We start from the raw sequence: 20,307 nt of genomic DNA, 5'->3' as shown, positions 1-20,307 counted from the left end.
AGGTTACAGGTTCATATACAGCTCTTAATTACTTTTATTACATTTTCAACATCCATTTTTGCCTACAGGAAAAAACTGACCTTAAGTTGCTACTCTCAAACAACCAGTCTCAGCTTATTGCACTGTTAAACCCCCAATTTCAAAATAACGTCCACATTTATACCTATTACCAAATCACAATACTGGAAGCCAATACTTATTTCACACAGATTCATTGTGTGACTGGGCTAATAAAGCATCATCATACATGCAACAGAGGGAACTAGCATCCTTTAGGGAAGAGACAGCAAGAGCAGCTATTGTGGGTGTGTTCCCTATACCCTAAAATATACCACTTTACAACATGCATGGCACTTGTTATGGTCAAATACTAATGTAAAAGGACACAACTGAATAATGTAGCTGGACTGAACTTGGATTCCATGTCAAAACCTTTGACTAATTAGTAAAATTACTATAAAATAAGCAATATGCTGAAATAAAATGTATAATGTATCACCTCTATAACCTGTCGGACTATATAGAGGTATCAATTAAAGGACATTCGTTAACAATTTAAATGTGACAAAAAAGCAAAACGGAGAACGATGAAACGACGATTTATCACCGGTTCATTAATTTACTTGGGGTTTCAGATAGTTCAACCTGTCGGCCAGTAGGGGCGCAGTGATTCGGATACTGAACTAAATAGAATGGCTGGCGTTGAGAAGAAATTACCTTTCTGGTTATGACAAGTGGTTGCAAAGTTATTTTACGCCTACATTTAAGACTGAAGGAAAGTTTGAGAGCCTTCTAGCACAATAAAACGGAAACGAAAAGAATGAGCAACAGAGGAAGCATGGCCTAACTCAAGGCTACGACCTGAGCTCACTACCATGTAAACAGATTAATCCAGACAGCTATGGTATGTAAAAAAAGTGCACGGTTAATTATGTCTAATTCATGTTCATTCAAGTTTCAGCAAAATCTCTTGTACTTTGATCAATATTGAAAGTATAAACTTTTGGTGGGCGTTATAATAATTTCCTCAGATGACCAAATAGGTAATTTCATTATGTCAAATATATACTATCAAGTTCAATGGTGATCAGTATCCATTAATAAGTCCTGGTGAGACTACATCATAATCTAACCTATTTAATTTTTCAGGTTTAGAGAACTGGAAACTGCACAATTTTCCAATTTAAGCAGCATAAAACTGTTCAGCCACTTCACTCGTTATCTGGGTAGATTAGAAAGTACAATAAAAAAACAAACAAAAAAAAAAACTAAACGCTGACGTATCTGTAGTTTGACCATAAAGTTGGACAAATAACAAAACCCATCGATGAACTAAAAATTAACATTAAACATTTCATTGAACGTTTCTGTCAGTCAACCCTGTTTTGACCCCTATGTAACGTTCCTGCGAGTGAGTGGGGGAGTGGAAAGCGGAGCGAGTGACGTAACGTACAACTCGGTCTACGGCACGCCACTTGTGAGCAAGAGCATAACGACGGGACGCGGGAAGAGCCGAGATATTTGCAGGTAAGACTTTAAAACAACCTATGTAGTGGCGATTTACACACATTTTACAGTTTCAGAAACTCTACGGAAATTGTTATTCAGCTTATTTTTGCTCTAAACTCTAAAAAACAACGTTTTTCGGAGGTAGCATTTGGCTTCCTTTTTGGGCCTCTGCGCTGCCGTCGTTTCCCCAAGCCTAGCGAAAACAGGTTCATCCCCAATTCCATTCCTATTGGACGTTAATGATGAGCCCCTTAAGTGGTTGGACGACTGACACGCCAATCAATGAAGATTCGAATTTAGGGAAGTGCCCAAAAATCAAGCTTAGACGGCTACCTGGCTATTTATTGACTATTCTTCTTCAGACAGATGCTAAAGCAGTATTTAATTAAGAACTTGCTGCTGCATAATCACGTCTTCGTAACCGTAGTAGTTTTACACACGCCTGGAAAGACATTTCAACTCGTTCTTTTCGAACACTTCTGCGTTAGCTAGCACTAGCTATCTTAGCTGGATTATAGCATTCGGTGACGCTTGCCTAGCACAGTGAAGTACAGCCGAGCTACTCCTGCTTCGGCTAGGCTAATGCTAAAAGTATTGTAACCTAACCCACATTAGGTCACGAGCCTGCGACCCAGCAAGCACATCGCAAGCAGACACAGAGACTTCTGAATATAAATTACCTAAATAGCTAGCACCATCACTTAATGAGTGCGGGCGCATGCCAGCCATTAATTCTTTCAAAATAACGCGCAAAAATAATAACAGAGCGTCGCGATGTCACTGCCTGGGAAAAAATCACTTGCGCCGCCTGTCATAATACGAATGTTAAACTAAGCCGAAAAGACATCTGGAGATGCGATGTTACTAGCTTAAGTACTTGACTTGAAGTACTTGATGTTATTGAGGTCGAAAGTTGCAGTCAGTGGCACAATCAGGAAAATAGCTGGTACCTAGTATCCAATAATAATAAAAAGACTCGGGAGCTGTGTGCCTCTTCTGGTATGCCTACAGTTCAGTGCTGGTGCCTCTGGTTTGGAAAACGACGGCAACGTCGTGGCCCAAAAAGCAGGACAGACGCGAGTTCAGTTGTCTACAAGAAATGACATTTTCACAGGGCAAGCAATACGAAGGAAAAATACAAGGTTTTACTCCCCACATCACGTCCGGGTCGATATTCATTGAGATTTGCAGGCAAAAAAATCGGTTCATTTTTTTGTGCTGCAGCTGGCTGTAAAATTACATGCGTTTTGCGTACAAAAGCCACATTGGACTTAAGAAATACGTTAGGCTTCACGGAGAATGCCTCGTTGGTGAATTTGAAACCTTAATTTCGTAGTGTCTAAAGTTTCTACCCGTGCTGTCAATAAATGAGAACCACCAAACTCAGTGCTTAGTTTTAATGAATATTTTAGTCTTCTAGTAAGCTGCACACCAGAAACTTAATTTAGGTTGTGACAATTTGCGATAATTTTTTGTTTAAGTTTTTGGTTCACTGCCACTTGAAACCAACTATCGCATATACACCAATGTTCTAACGAGTTTACATCTCGTGACATTTATTGTTGCGTGAAGAGGTGGCTATCCCTGGTCCCTGATATAGTCTTTGTGTAGATGGTACTCAATATTTAAACTAACCACAAGTTTAAATTTTGGCAGCACACGCAGGTAATTGAACTCCAGGATGAAAACAGATTGTACATTTTATCAGCAATATTGAGGTGGACGTATAGTGGCTTGGTCAAAAATACATGATGCCAAGGCTTACATTTTGAGATGCAACATAGGAGTGTGAATGGGTTCGCACGTTTAAGTACAAAATAAGGTCGTTATTTAATGTACTATTTCACTTTCTTTTTAAATGGTTTTTGGACCTGAAATTTTTGCCTATAGTATTTGATACATGCCATAGCATTGTTCATGAAACCCAGCATGATATTGGCTGAGTCTTGAAATTCTCAAGGGGACTAGCCCTGCGTGTATGTTAAAAAAAAAAAAAAAAAAAAAGAATATATATATATATATATATATATATAATTGCAGTCAGGTATTTCAAGATGTCCTCTTTATTTTTTTGTTACGTAGGGCCTGCCGTGTATTAACGGAACAATAGTATAGGCGGCTTTGTTTTGCCGCGAGATCAGCCTTGAGCCATCTCTCCCTAGGATAAAAATATGTACTACTAGCTACTGAATTAGCCTATGGTATTCTGTATAACCGTTGTGTGTCGGCAATCGCATCTTTTGACGTAACCAACACCCTCTGGTATTTTGCTGTAATTTATCGAATGACATATTGACATTTATTTGATTCCGGGTCCGAATCTCGCTTCTATTTACTCCCTAGTGTGAACGTGCATTGATGTCCACGTGTAACTTTTCCTAACAAAAGCAGCGCTACGGGTTCATAAAATCATTCTCGAGGAGAACTAGAATGACGCGCGACCAGCTCCGATCTTCTGCACCAGGCGGGAGGTCACGCATGTCACAAGCTGGTTACACTACCCGAGGCGCAGCAAAAGCAGGGTGGAGGGAGAGGTGGATAGATTTGAGCAGACACACTCGTCTCAGGGTGGTAACTTACAACGACAAGTTCTCTCCAAATCCAACCCGACAGGATAGTAATGCTGCCCCTAAGATTATTGTCCCCTTTGTTCTTTTGTTTTGTTCTTTATATCAATTAAAAAATGTTCATTATGACTTTTTAAATTTTATTTAAAATGTATTTTTGACACTGTGTCTTCGCTGATGTTAGCCCAATGACAGTGTAGGGGGGGATTGTGAATAATAATAATAATAATAATAAAACAAGGTGGGGTGTTTGTGAAGTAAAAATGCACATTTTAAATATGATTTTTAAATGACCACTTACCTAGTTTTTTCTTTAATAAAAAAGAAAGAACTGGTGGTACCTATTTGGCACTGTAATGCCTTACGATTAAAACTCATTATGCTTATCAGACATTGCTGTGAGGTTCTCCAGAATGTCTCATTAGTTCTGAATGTGAACAGGGGGAGTTACATACCTAATGAGCCCTCGCCTCCATTTGCAGTGGTGATTATAAGGATCAGATGGACAGGCAGAGAGAGAGGACAATATGAAACATTGTCCAAGAGAACAGTGCCATCATCCTCTTCTGCTGCAGGCTCTCAATGTTTTTGATCAGGCAGGAGGAGAATGACACTGATACAGGTCTAATGAAGGGAGAGCTAATGCGAAGGATTTTATGCCTTAAAGGGGTAATGAGACTTGGAAATTTAGTTACAGTGTAATAGGATGTATACTCCACCTACCATTTTCAGATTTTGTGAAGGTCATAAAAGTACTGTACTGCTACGGATAGAAGCGACATTTTGTTTTAAGATTTAAGGTACGGGAAAAATAAAAATGATTTGACGAGATGTATATTCATATATTTTTTGAGGATTTATATATTTTTATTGTACTTGGACTGATGTAGATTTGGAATTAGAGGGATGTGGGTTTTAAGCATGGACAGGCACTGCTGCAGTACTACATTTGGGGAAGGAGGAGAAGGTACTTATCCAGGTTATGTGACTTCTTGATATTTTGGGTACTTATAAACAGTAAATATCAAGCTGTATAAATTGAAAATGCGTAAAACACTTAAGGTGCATATAAATAATTAAATATAATTAACAGTCATACATTCGTGACAAGCATTTAGGCTCCTGGCTGTTCTGTTTGTGACTGACTGTTCATGAGTCCAAGCCTTGTTTTGTGTTTGTATGTTTTTTATGCATGTGGACTTATGTGGTCACATTTACATTTTCTGATTATGAACACTAGGTGGCGACAAATAACTAAAAAAAAAATAAATCCCTGCGCAAAGCCAACATTTTACGACCCAGTTATCATAACATGGAGTTAGTCAAGACAAGGAAACCCTATGTGTGTTGTAACAAAACACTTTCAGAATGTAAAAATACTAGGCATATGGATAATCAAAGAGAGTGCACTGTTTCTCAAAAAGTGTCAAATTACTTGCCATAAATATAACATGCTCTTCTTTGCTTTCCTTGACAGGAAAACAGATCAATCTCTACAGAAATCTGAAGCAGAATCCTGGCCACTTTTTATTTTCAAAGGAAGAAAGGACAGTGAAATGGATAAACTGAAGAATAAAAGGAAGCTAAGGTCAGGGAAGGAGACTGACAAGGACGAGGAGGCTGAAGAGGTTAAAGGAAGTAGTGGAGCTCCACCGACAGCAAAAAAGGTCAGGGGTGATGACGTCACTGGGGCACAGAAGGGCAAGGATGGTACTTCCACTGAAGAGGAGGCGGAGCCTGGAAAAACACGCAGTCAGGAAGAAGATGCAGTTATTGAGCGGCATGCTGGTGGAGGTGCTGGCCAAGCAGCCAGCGAGGGTCGCGTTTGCTCCCTCTGCGGTTTCGTGGCCAAAACCCCCACTGCCTTGAAGGTACATACCAAGAGGAAACACTTTGGGGAAGGGGTGAGTACTGGGAAACCTGAGTTAACTAGAAACATCAAGCAGGATGGAGGAAGTGAGAAGTCTGAAACGCCAGAGACAAATATCACTGACCTTACAGAAGAACGCGTCAAAGTGATGGATAAGGAAAAACAGGTGATCACCTCAAATAGTAGTCTGCATGAAGGTGCATCTCCTTACCAGGCAGATTCCTTTAAGGGAGAACAGCTTCAGAGTAAGAGCAATGCAGCTGAGGAACAGGTTGAGAACATCCCACCATCCAAGTGTGAAGAAGCTGGAGAAGATGATAGCTCAAAATCAGAAAGGGATGTTGCTGGCAAAGATACCTTACTGGCTGACAAAAGAGCATTGGGTCTCCAGGCAAGCATGGAGGATGAGGGCAGAGTTGAAGAACTTCCTGAAGCAGAGGAGAAGAAAGTCCATGTAAAAACGAGAGCAAAACGAAGTAATCGTGGTACTAGTCAGAGCGAAGACACCAGCATCAGTCCTACCCAGATACTTCTGGAAATGGTTGAAACTGTTACTGAAACAGAGAGTACAAGTATAGATGATTCGATCAGTCTGGATAATTCACACGAGAGTGATGGTGATGGAAAACAAGAGGCCTCTATAGGGGTGATGGATAAGGGGAGCACTTCTGAAGCTGCTGGATGTTGTGCTGTCATTGCACAGGGTAATACTGATTGCCAGATCTTGGACACGGCAGGTCACCCAGCTCATAGTGCGCAGATGGAACTAAAAGCAGCTGAAGCAGTTGAAAAGCAGGGACCATCCATTAGGCAGAAGGTGGTGAAACGAGGCCCAAAACCCAAGACAGGCCATGTGCTCTGTGACAAGCACAGCATTGCGACACATGTCAAAAAGGTCCATGTGAAAGAAATGAACTTCTCCTGTCAGCCCTGCTCTTATGCTTGTGTAGCTAAGAGTGATTTTGAAAAACACTGTTCAAGCAACAAGCACAAAACAAGAGTGGAGGGTGCTAATGCCCTGGTAACTGGGGGTGCCATTGATAAGTTAGAAAATGCTTCAAAGACGGCAGCCCCTGTGCCAAGCAAGGATTCTGATAGGGTGATTGCTCTCCAGCTTCGGCCAAAGGCTCAAAGCGATCGCTTCCGTAACCGTACTCGCAACGATGTAGCATCCAATGGAAATGAGAAAACGGTCTCCACGGGTGATGAGCAAGAAGCTAAGGAAGGAAACCTGGGAGACTCATTCCAAGAGTGCATTGAGAAATCTTCCAGTGAGGACCAGTTACTTGATGATGATGCAGAAAGGATCAAGGAATTGGACCCTGGAGCAAAGCAGTCTGCTGGATCTGATGGGGTCACAGAGAGTGACGTAAGTGGAAGTGTGGAGATTGCTGAGAGGAGCAACCTGAAGAAAAGACGAGGCAGACCAAAGGGGTTCACTATGACTACTTGTCAATACTGTGGGCTGGTGGCTTCCAACGCCACAAACCTTAGTGTCCACATAAGGCGCAGGCACAGCCGTGAGTATGGCTTTGCATGCAAAGTGTGCAATTACTCTTGCGTGACCAAAGGTGACATGGATCGCCACTGTGCTACCAAGAAACATATGAAGCGTATGGAGCTTGCCAGTGATGGTCAGTCACAGGACTGTGAGGTAGACTCTATTAGTGTGGTGGAAGTCCTCCACAGCAAGGTACTTGTCACAGGGGATCAGCATAGTGTGGGAGGGGCTGTAAAATCAAAATGCCAAGAGGCAGCATCCACCAAGTCAACCCGGGAGGGCAACCCATCCCAGCTCCACGATGAATCGCAGGCTCAGATGGGTGACATGGAATCCAGATTAGTTGATCAGGAGGACACAATGCAAGAGTCAACCAGCCCAGCGGAAAAGAAGGGAAAGTATGACACAATCAACACCTGTACCTACTGTGGCTTTGTGGCCCACTCCCTCCCATCCCTTGAGCTCCATGTCAAGCGGAAGCACACTCTGGACTTTGAGTTTGTATGCTTGGCATGCAACTACTATGCCGTCACCTGCAGGGAGATGTCACGCCATGCTGCAACTGACAAGCATAGACAAAAGAGTCAGTCCTACCTAGGCCTCATTGAGACTAATGAGGGTGATGCAACTGAAAGGGATGTGAGTGGAGAGGCTGGGTCCCAGACTAATTCTGGAGGCCAGGATGTAACACTTTTAAGGACCCCTGGTATGCTAGGGGCTGCCTCCCATGTAGACCGTGAGACAGATGCAGAGACCCATCCGGGTCAGTCCAGCCCTAATGGAGATGTTGCAGCTTTGTGTAGTGTGGAGGAGACTGTCAACCAGTCCAAACATGGCACTGAGGCAAATGTTGAGGGGGAAGCGGTGGCAGGAGGGGACAGTGTAGAAGAAGCTGATGTGAGTCAGGAAAGTATCCTGTCTGAGAAGGATCCAGAAAAAGTTGAGCTGAAGGGTCACGAAGGCCAGACTGTGCCAGTACTGGACTTGCCCAGCACCGAAGTTTCCAAAGGCTCCATAGCAGACCCTGCTCCGGAGTCTGCTGGTGACCTCGGAGGCGAGGCTGACTCTGAAATGGAGGATGATGGTGCGCTAGAGGGTTCCTCAGATGCCGACCCAGAGATAGCTGATGGGAATGGGGACAGTGCATCCAAGATGCTCAGGGCGCTTCCTTTTGATGCATCCATTGTTCCCTTCAGAACCATGTTTGAGGGTGTTGCCTCAGTGACAGCTAAGAAGAAGGCACCTTCCCAGGGGCGTGCTGCAACTGCGGCAAGCTCTCTGAAGAAGGCAAAGGCACCTGCAAGCTCTTCTGGAACAGCAAAAGGAGGTGGGTCTGCACGTATCAGGTGTGATGACTGTGGCTTCATGGCGGACGGCCTGAGTGGGCTGAATGTGCATGTCTCTATGAAGCACCCTTCGAAGGACAAGCACTTCCACTGCCTGCTCTGTGGCAAGTCCTTCTACACTGAGAGCAACCTGCACCAGCACCTGACCAGCGCTGCCCACCTTCGCAACGAGCAGGCCAGCATTGAGGAGCTGCCTGAAGGGGGCGCCTCATTCAAGTGCGTGAAGTGCAGCGAGCCCTTTGTTACTGAGCAGGACCTCTTCACCCACATTAAGGAGAAGCACGAGGAGCTCTTGCGGGAGGTGAACAAGTATGTCCTGGAGGACACGGAGCAGATCAACAGGGAGCGCGAGGAGAACCAAGGCTGCGTGTGCAAGTACTGCGGCAAGGTGTGCAAGAGCAGCAATTCCATGGCTTTCCTGGCGCACGTTCGCACACACACAGGTATGGCTTGGTTCCATTATAGTTGTTACAGTAGACAATGGTGGATGAGCCATTATGCATTCATGAGGTCCCCATTAGGGGCTTGTGGTCTGATATTTTCAAGCTTCATTACTAATAAGCTATTTGGTGACAAATCAACATGACAGCTCAATTTTTGTCAGGCATTGCATGCCAAAGTTAATGCTGAGTGTTTCAGTATGCCCCATGGATTATTGTATTTGCAGTAGTTTTATTTCAGGCATAAGACCAGTCAAATGAATATGAAATATTGTATGTGTAGCCCATATCTGTAGATGTCATTTATGTGGTTTGTGTGCTTTGCCTCCTTAAAATCTTTGCTCAGTTTTCACTATTGGTTACTGAAAGCAATACAGCAGCCTCAAAGGAAAGGAATGTTGTTCCCATAAGAAACTAAACCCAGGAAAAGCACTTAAATGCTAGCCCCTGTAGGGACCATATAGGCTACTTGTATGTTTACATGATTGTATTATTAAGTTTAAACAAAAAGTAGTTTTATAGTTTTTCACAGAGAATTCATCACTCATTCACAGCCTTTTCCCAGAAAATAACATTGTGGCCTTTGTTGAGTGCTTCAGCATCAGTCGTCTTGAGTCTGCTCCTCCCCCCCAGAACACAATAAATGGCAGAGCAGGTTTCACTCACGCCAGATGCATTAGGGAGGTGACATGGTCGTCTTTGAGGAGACGTCTGCTGCAGAGCCTCGCAGACTGCACACCCCAGCTGGTGCAGCACAGAGAGAGGCCATTTGTGCATTCTCACACACGTACTGTAGCTAAAAGCTTTGCCTTTTCTACCTACATCCAGCTGTCATAGAACTTCTGCAGAGAGGGTGAGAGAGAGAGAGAGAGAGAGAGAGAGAGAGGCAGAGAGATGGAGAGGGAATGAGCGAGATGCTAATGATGCAACGAATTGGATTCCCTATGCAATGTCTGGTCAAGACATGTGACTTATAATTGATGTGTCCATTACTTCAATTCTCTTGTAATTACAGTCAATAAGTCTTGTAAACGTGTTGGAGCTCGCTAAAAGCATAAGAAATGCAAAAGAGAGTTAGGCTAATCATTTAAAATAATCAATGCGGACGTTTCAGCTCTTAATTTCCCCTGTGTGGGGATAGCTGATCATTCTTAATCCATTAAGATTTATTTTGTCGTTTATAATGCAAAATAGGTTTTCACCGGTCACGACTGCGGGTTCGAGAATGTCCAGCAGGTTAAGCGCTGACTGTAGTTCATTACTCTTCCTTGACGATATATATTAATTGCTTTTAAAATCAGCTTAATGCAGGAACAAGAAATGAGGGAGGCATCGATAAATGCCTGTTTGGTTCTTTGGGCCTCGCCCCTTGCTAAGATTTAAATGACTAATTGGACTTCAGGCCTGTATTGTCTGTTCAACATAAAAATCAGCACCGTTGTAGATAGACGGAAAAAGTTAAAAAGCCCAAGTTTAGCTATATCAAACAAGCCAAAAAGTTAAGTGTTGATGTGCCCAATGTGATCAACCACCTGACATCAGATTGTTTAGAGCTTTTATGGGGTGAATAATGAATAAGGTTTCATTCACGTTTATTTTAAACTAGCTGTTGCGTTTTGAAAGCCATACTTTATTAGGCTACACGTGAATACAGTATACAAAATTACTGGGACCTGCTGGACATTTGTTCAGTAGTTGAATACTGACCATGGAGTATAATGAGCTTACACACCATAGGTGCAGTTTATGGGGATGGGGTGGCATCCATTTAATGGCACATCCATCATTCAATCCCCCCTTTCCGCCCACCCCTGGAGTGACAGAGGCATTATATAGCGTAGGCTCTCCTTGGTCACCAAGCAACAGTCCCCCATGCCCTTTTGAAACATAACCTAGCTATATCACTGCTGGCTTGTGCAATTAATGACCTCATCTTAAATGACCCCTGACAAGACACACAGACCACACCCACAACGGCTTTTGAAGAAGGCATTAAAAAATTGTTTCCCCATTTTTGTTCAAGATATTGCCTAGAACCTCTGCTAAGACCACAACCCAGTCTATTTCTCTTTAAGAAGTGATTTTATCTAGCAGTGGTAAGCCAATGAAGCTTTTGCTCAAACCATATTTAAAACAATGCTGTCTAGCCATCCTGGCCTGCCGTCTGCCCATGCTGTAGCCGGATGGGCTGGTCTGAAAATTGAATTTACAGACTCGGTCTCACACTGGCCTAAGCAAATTGGCCACCTTCCATATCATTGTGATTTCAGCTCTGCACTGTGAACTGAATATTATTCACTTGGTTTTTTTAGTCCAGTGAAGTGTCCCCCCCCCCTCAGCACAGGGTGAGGGTGCACACTGACTGCAGTAATGCAATCATCTGACTGGTCTGTAATGCTCTGAAGCTCCGCCCCAGGGGACCATTTTCGACTTGATGGCATCGATCAGTCTGCCCCTCTGACAGCTCTGGTTTACACAGGAGAGAACAACATTCTGCCTGCACCCTACTGTGCTCCATTACCCTGCCCCCCCCCCACACCACCTCCAGCACACAGAGGCCAGATACAGAACTCGCCATCACCTCTCTCATTCCCAGCACATCACAAATCCTGAACAGGAACACGCTATCCACCGCTCTCACCCGGCAGGAACAAACATCTCCTCCTGATTGGACACAAATAGTAAACACTCTCACACCTCAGACACAGGCATCAAATCTTAGACATACAGGCATAAACCCTCCATCCCCCTGACCTCTAGTCCACTCGACCCAAGGGATGGGATAGTGGGGCTTTCTGGATCTCATCCTGGAGTGAGCTGTCCCTCACTATCAAAGGCTTCACAGATCTGAGCCAATGAAAATGGCTTTTGCGTTTGATAACAGCCAATGATTGTTGAGATGTGGTGACTACTGGAACTGAGTGGCTTGCAAGCCTTCATGACCCATATAGTCAATCTCAAGCAGGGCTGTGTCAGAAAAAGGCATTTCACCTCTGGCTTCAAAATGGAGTTTCCTATCCGAACCAGTCACTGCCACAAACATTTTCATCGCTAAATTGGTTTCTATTGCGAAAAATGATTTCCAACAAAGATATTGCTTGGTACAATTAATAGCTGACATTTCTCCCCAAAAAAGCAACAAAAAACAACAAATTTATCATATGGCAGATGATAAAGCAGGGGAAGATCTCTGACATTAGCAGAATGAGAATATTGCACAACAGTGTTGTCACATTCATTACAGCTGGGTTTTGGCATATTTAGTATGATATGTGATGAAACTCAAAAGGGAGGGAGGGTCACTTTTAAATGAATCTACCCAACCCCCCCCACCTCCCACCCCCACCCCACTACCCTTCCCGAATGCTCCACCATAATTTGGGAGAGTGGATACTGACATTCTCATTTGCTCCAGACACTGCTCTGTACCATATGTTATCGCATACCTCTATGAGCTAGGCTGCGCCAACTTTTACGCCCTGACTATGATGTAAGAGACTTTATTTGTGTAATGGTGGCATATATCAGCGCGGTGTCACGCAGCTAATATGCGGCCATTTTTATGTGCGGGATTCCTATCACCAAGTTTCTGAAAGGCGCGTTTTTGTTCTGAAACTCGGGTCCGTGGCCCTGCAACACGACTGTGAAATACGCCACGGTCTGGCCCAGGATCACTTCCAAGACTCTTTAATCACGGGTGTTGTCCTCTTCCTTGATTAATCAATGAAATTATGGGGATGGGGAGGTCACACTGGTATTTGTCAGTTTCCCTAAATATTGCATTTTGCCAATGAGAAACGCAGCGGATTTGCATTTTTCTGAAATTAGTGCCTTTTTTCACCACGGAGAGCCAGCTGACCCTTGCTGCACCTAGACAAGCGTAATGGATGTGTGCTCCCCGCATGCCTGTTTAGAATATAGAAATAAAAGCTTGTGCGAGAGGGAACCGTCATTAGGGGAGGGGACGGCCTGTTACTGGTTTGACTGACCATTAATAAGACCAAAAATTTACTGCCCATGTCCTAAAATAATGTATTCATTACCATTTGATATGATGGGGAGATATGGAATTCCTTTTACAGAAGGGGGGGGGGGAGGGGTGGGGGGGGGGGTTGTGATGGAATGAACAGCGCCGGAGGTTTTAGGAGATGAATTAGTCATTCTCAGTCTCATTTCAAATGCGAAAAAGTCACACCACCAATTTAGATGACAGTATTAATTTAACATGACACTGCATTAATGGTCGATTTCAGTTTTACGCAACTCGTCCAAGTGGAATGGACTCCCTTAAGTTGATAAGATGTGACGGGTGAGGGCCATAACGTCTTTCTCCCCTTGGCATTTTCAAACGCGTGAAGCCATCCGGATGGATCCAATCCCCACACGGGTCGCTCCCCGCACCTAGGCTTTGTGACTTGGAGAGTTTGGGGGGGAGGGGGGGGGGGTGAGTGGAGAGCGGTCAAAATGAAGAGATCCTGATTCGCCGTTGCTCAACTGTGAAACGCTCTTCCATTTCTGGACCTTGTTAGCACACGGCTGCCTTTCAATCTTCGTTACGGCATTAAAATTCGATGTGTCGTACTTTAAGCTCGCAGGAAGTGAACCGTGCATGAACGTATTAGTAATCTACACAAAGTGCTTAATCAAATCAGTGAGCGGAGCTGGGATAAATATTGCAGCGCGTCTGGGGATATTTGCAGGGAGATTTTTATTTTTTCCTTTTTTGTTGTATTAGAAGGGCTCTCAGTTAGATATGTGCCCCCCATTTTAAAAAAAAGAACAGTATAATTTTTTCCCCACACATGAATTTGGGCTATTACTGTACCACCTAAAGGACCTGCTCATTGGCTCTTATTTAAACTTGGTTCCGCCCACTGACTTGAGTCTGTGGACCGTATCCACCTCCTTAGTTCAGTGATGGTAGCAGCCTGCTAATGACCCAAGTGCACTGTGCCTTATTGATGAATGTCAGACAGGGACGTTCGCTCCCTCATCCGGACACTTGAAGCCCCCCTGATTTATTAATGACAATAATTAGGAATAAACCTCCCTTGCAAACCTAAGCAAAGTGATTAGTGTTTTAATGACGGAGAGGGGCGGTGAGCGCGCGGAATTGATCTGCGCACTCCACCTGACCTTTTGAATCCAATTTATGGTGTTCTGCGGTGGAAACAGACATTGCCCAGTACGTGTAGTGCCTTTTCTTCTTTTTCAAAATGAGCCCCAGTTCTAAGGTAACTGGTCTGGCGAAAAGAGCTGATTTGTGCAGGTCAGTAAACCAAAGAGCAATGGGGCTTCTATGGTATCGGCCATTTGTTTTATGTAGTTAAACGATGACGTACGCTACTTAACGATTAGCGCTGAACATGAGCGCGTTGATACAAGACCTTGGATTATGGTTCCTTTGGTAACAAAACAGCACTTCCTACAGCACAGTGTCCCATTGTTGATTTGTGGCGGAGCAGCTCATATCTGTTCTATGAAGACAGCAGTCAGTTCGCAGCTCTCTATAGAAAGCAAACTCGTTCAGAACAGAAGAGGGGAAGGTAAAGTCTTTCGGTCCAGACAGTAAGTACTGTGGATGAATCGAGTGGTTTGTAGTGGTGGGCCAGTCGACATTGTGGCCTTCCAGGACTAAGGTTGAGCATCCCAGAACTGGAGCAATGTTTTCTGAACTTTTTTTTGGTAAATTTGTCCTAATTTCTGCCCATCTTGCAGCTATCTTTGCAGCTATTATATGTTTGAATACTGTCCAGGCCCTGCCATGCCCAGCTTCTGTGAGATTTCAGAGGATGGCAACAAGAGATTTTGGTGGCAGGCATGTGTTTATGCTTCAACAAACTCCTACTAAATGTGAAAGAACATATGACTTAGTGCAGCAGTGTTTTCCCCTGAGCCTCTCTGACTGATCCCAAGTCAGCTCCACACTGCTCCTCTACCAAGAAAACAGTGAGACCGGCTTGGAAGTCTACCTGATTCATGCATTTAACTGCTTTTTCTTTATGATTCTGCCTTTCATGTGTTGTTTCTGATGTGTATTTCTTGTTTTCCGCTGACGCCTTTTCAGGATCCAAACCATTCAAGTGCAAACTCTGTGATTTTGCTACCGCCCAGCTGGGAGATGCTCGCAACCATGTCAAGAGACACCTGGGTGTGAGGGAGTACAAGTGCCCCGTCTGCGGGTGAGTACAACCCCCCTATCCTAGCCAATCGGGTGGGGCGGTTAAATTACAACCATGTGACCAGATAACACAAAATGCTTCAAGTTCTGTGAAAGTATTCCAAGCATTTCACATATGAACTTTACTGGCTCTAATGGTTATGATTTACACACAAAAAAAATAGTGAAGGGTTAGTGACAAGAACGATATAAGAGTATTCTGAATGTTAGTATTGAAATGGCAGAGTCGGTGAACGCTGCTAACTTTCCCAACAAAATCAACATGGATGACCATCCACAATTCTAGTTTATTTTAAACTGTTCTAACTTAACTGAACAATATTCAAACTCCGTTCCTGCAAAATTCCTTGTGACTTAAAAATAATGGACTTGCCGGAAACCGGAGGTTTATACAGTACAACATTGGAAATGGTTATCCTAACTTAACAATCCTAACTTAACAGGAATGTTCTAGGAACCAAAAACTATTTACTGGGTGAAATATATTGATTACCAGATTAAATCTTTAAAATATATCTACGTACTGTCCCTTATAATCGTTTATGTTTAGTTAATTTCACAAGTCAGAAAGATTTGCCTTGAGCAGCGCTGTTTAGATTTGCGCTCATCTCTCTGCCCTGACCAAAACGAGGAAACGACAGCCTTTTTTTACTCAATCAAAACACGTGTGCTCTCCCCATTAAGGCATCGATTCGTGCTGCCCCCTTTCAAACCCGAGCGTGCAGATGCGCGCGGGGTTTCGACGTGCTGTGCAAACGATTTAGAGGCCCCCGAACGTATCGAGTGTGCGATCGCCGTCAACCTCGTTTTGCCTGGGCCGGGGAACGAAACTCGTTTGCACCGAAGACCGGGGGGAAAGTTGTTGATACTTAAAGATCATATTGTTTTGGCATTTAATTAACAAATGCAAATGGGGGCCAGGACCAAATGGAGACTTCGACCCGACTGCCAATCAAACGTGAGACCCGCGTTCAGAAAGACCCCTCGCACCGTCTCCTGTTTTGTTGTCGTTTTAAACGGGAGGGGTACTGACGCTGTTGATAGAAGACCCCTGCCTCGACTGACAGCTTGTAATTTGGGACGAGCGGTCGGGTCAGGGCCCTGATTTGGGTTTGGCAGGAGCAGTGAGAGCTGGACAAGCGGTCTCTGCTCGTTGTGACGGCCAAGGCCGGGGTGGCCAAGGGCCTTAGGGTCAGTCAACCCCAGCCTTGTTGACACATGATGTCCTTGAGTCAAACTCCATCAGAAGACTGAGTCAAAGTGGCCTCCTTGAGATTAGTCACTTGCTCACTTTTTAATTTATGCTTTTTTTTACATCCCTTAAACTCTGCCTACCCTTCCTGCTGCCTCAAACTAAATTTAGTCACGAATAATCATTTTCGCTATTGAGGCTGATATTTTGTTTATTGGATTGCCAAAAAAATTAGCCTTGCCAAAAGACAAGGCCAACTAACAAACAAATGGTAAAAAAGGTAAATAGTTAATAGTTATGAGGGATAGTTCCGCCTGACGATGAATGGTATTCATTAATTTTCTTACCTCAACAATTGCCTTTTGACCACACAATAATAACTTTAAGGGGCATTTTTTTCCCCAAATTTGAGTAATCCATAAAAATTGCTTCACAATCACAGAACAGTGTGTAAGGGTCTGTAAGGTATGCAACTCTTCTGCCAGGGGTTTGATTCCCTGCTACGGCCCTCTCCTGCACTCTTATCCCTCTGTCTGTAACCCTCCCGCTTTTCCCCCTTTCTGAGTAAAGTGGAAGAAAACAAATAAGGCAGGCTGCTCCCCATTTTAAAATAACTTCCAAAAATGAAGAGAACTTTGTGGATGAGGATTATCCAGCAAGGCCCTGTGTCAAAGTAGCTACAGAGGCTGTGTGTACAACTACAGAGGCTGTGTGTATAGTTGACACTATATCCGTAATGGTTTAACCTCTTAAATGATCACATTTTCCTTGCTAGTTGATCAGTAACTGTACATAGTACCTATGGCAGTGATTTGCACCAAACTGCGAGGTTCTAATGCACAAGTACACTTTCCACTTTCTCCAGCTTCTGATGACCAACTGCTTTGGTATGAAAACAAATGAATAACATTCATTTTTTAAGGTGAACTGTCCCTTTAGAGTGCTTTAAATGGTTAGGGAGTGTTTTTACAAAACTGCTCTCAACCCGGACCTAACATTGTAAATTGCTGTGTATGTGCTAAGCTAATAGTCAGATATGAAAGCAATGCAAAAAGACCCATGGTGATTAGACTTCTTTTTTGGAGCTGCATTTCCAAAATTATGAGACATTCATAATTAAAGTTAAAGTCGAGTCATTAAAGTTTGACCCTGTGTAAGCATCAGAAAACAGTGCTGGGAGGACGGACGACCCCCAAACAAAACCGTCTGCTGGCAGATATTGCGAGATCCGTCATATTCAGTGGGAAAAAGCCCAAGGCGACAATTTCCTTTCTCCCTCCCATCCCCACCCCCAGTGTCCAGCACTTTCTGTGGAGCAAAGCCTCTTAATGACCGATTCCTCCTCTCCTCCATCATTTTCAGAACACGCCTGGAATCAGCACTTTCCCCCCCGCCCCCTGATCAACACCCCACTCCCTAAAGATGCTCCACATTGGCCCTTTCGGTGCCTGCTAAATTATGTATCAGGAATTTAAACGGCGTGAAACATTGGTTTAATATCACAGCAGTATATTGATACTGTGTGGAAGTGTGCTATGCGTGCACTTCTGTCGTTTCTATGGCCCTGGAAATTTGCCTGCCCTCTTAATACAGCATATTTCATATCATTGTTACTTCATCGTTAACATCTGTCAAAAAGGCTAAATTGACTGTTTACTTCACATGAATGTATTTTGCTGCAGCTTTTAAAAAATTTGCAAACGGCACGTTTGTTTGCAAGTACAAATACGTGTGTGCATGCATGTGCATATTTAAGCCGTTTGAGGTTTTCACTGTAGAATGGTAACACAAATGAATGCTTTTGTTGGTGTATAAATATCATATGCAAGGCTTTGTTATCACTGTAACGCATGGTTCCCAAGATCGAACATTCAAATTATTGAACTCCACCCACCGCGCACTGAAAACTCAGGTTCTCTCTTTGTAAATAATGACTTGCTGCAAAGGTATTTGTATCCACTCGTTTTTAGGCAGGAAAATGAAAAATACAGGTGAATTATTTTATGCAGAATTCTTAGCATGAGATTCTCCCATTCATGAATATTGATAAGAAATAATTCAACATTTTTTTCACCTAACATGCATTCAAATATTTCTATAAATAATTACTCCTGTGAAATAATCACTCAATGATTTCATGGTGGGAAAAATCGAATATTCTAAATATTCTGTGGGTTTGACTGACACTTGGGAAAGTCTGTACACAGTAAAATGTCCAGTGTTAATTCAGCAACATTTTACTGTGTACTTTCTTAGGGTGTCGGAAACTTCTGCGCTGGCCCTGTCATTTGAAGACTAAAGGCAGTCTTCCCTTCCCCTCTGTGTTGATGTGCGTACATGCAGCGGCCTGCACGTAGCGCGAAACGCACTTCTGACAGGGGCAAGCAGTGCAGTAGCTTCTTATCCCTCGCAGATGTCACTTAACTCAACTCCAATAGCCTGCCCTTCCCTACTCTTTGCCGCGATATTCTATAATCCTCAAATAGAATCTCGTTAAAACTTCCGTAAAAAAAAATAAAAACCTATTTTTAAATTCGTTGGCAGTTGTTGCAGATGAGAAGGGATCCCAGTGCGGACGATTATAATGCCACCCTCTGATCTTTAATAATTGTAAGTCACCGCGTCATAAAGTGTCAAAGGGGGTGTCCGTAGCCGGCAATTAAACGCCGGAATATAATAGACCAAATTAGTGCCTGTCGAGTTTCGAACAACACCGCCAGTATTTGAGTTACACTTAATCATTACGTGCATTAGCAACTTCATCGCAATCCCACATACGGCTGAGCTTGACAAGCCCTGCATTATTTAAACCTCTGATGGTAGAAGCCATTTATTTGTGGGCTGCAGAACGACACGCAGAGTTTTACAAAGCACGGAAACACTTAAAAGCCCAATTTATCCAAATCAATGTCTTAAGGCAAATAAACCAAAGTGCCTAAAACGAGCAATTTTTAGAAGCTGGAAAAATATTTAGCGATGCAAAGCACTGGATAATTTCAGTCAGCCAGGATGGAATTTAAACATTTACTTGTAACCAACAAGGAGATATCTATGGAACCTTCTTTTTGCATAATTCATTTACATTTTCCAATTTATGTGAATATTTAACTAAGCTTATATGTTGATTAAACAAAATGATTCTCTGTTTCTAATGATCGTCCTTCTAATTAGGCATTCTGGGTAAATCTTTTTGTAGAATACTCTATACATGCAAATTGGGAGTTCTTTTTAACACAAAGCTCCCTTGAACTGGGGTCATTAAGAAGTAATGAGGGTCTTACTGATAACAGACCTCTTGTCACTTTTTATTAAACAAGCCTAAATATATATTTGGATTCAGGAAGGATTCACACTTGCATCCTGCTTATAGTATCTTGTAATCTTGCAATGTTCAATGTGTTCTAATATTATGCATTATCCTCATTGCTTTTACACAGTTAACTAAATATAGCGTACCATTATCTAGAATCTAATGAAACAAGGAATGTTAATATGTTGTTTGCAAAATAAAAAATAAATAAAATGCAGACCTTCATCTATAAAGGTTAAGTGTGTGACTAAGCAGTTTTCGACAATAGTCAGCTGACAATAATGATGTTCTGTCTGCATTGGAAAGGCTGGCCCTGTTTTTGACTCTGCAGGAACCATAGCTCTTTATGAAATGGACAGCTTTACAGCCGTGTTAGTCCCCGTAATGCGAT

At 43.1% G+C, this 20,307-nt stretch overlaps 1 protein-coding gene across 1 annotated transcript in view; it reads left to right on the top strand.

Moving 5' to 3' along the window:
• The first annotated feature begins 1,439 nt into the window (after positions 1 to 1,439).
• Positions 1,440 to 20,307, top strand: part of znf407 (zinc finger protein 407) — a 193,125-nt gene continuing 174,257 nt past the window's right edge. Inside the window, exons 1-3 of the mRNA XM_064341721.1 lie at positions 1,440 to 1,527; positions 5,554 to 9,236; positions 15,301 to 15,415. Coding sequence (XP_064197791.1) covers positions 5,633 to 9,236; positions 15,301 to 15,415 — 3,719 coding nt within the window. The 5' untranslated portion in view covers positions 1,440 to 1,527; positions 5,554 to 5,632. The remainder of the gene's footprint in view (positions 1,528 to 5,553; positions 9,237 to 15,300; positions 15,416 to 20,307) is intronic.

The sequence above is a fragment of the Anguilla rostrata genome, chromosome 1, assembly GCF_018555375.3.
Source record: "Anguilla rostrata isolate EN2019 chromosome 1, ASM1855537v3, whole genome shotgun sequence".
Classification (NCBI taxonomy): Eukaryota; Metazoa; Chordata; class Actinopteri; order Anguilliformes; family Anguillidae; genus Anguilla; species Anguilla rostrata.
The sequence above is the reverse complement of the archived record's forward strand: the minus strand, read 5'-3'. Positions and strand labels throughout refer to the sequence as shown.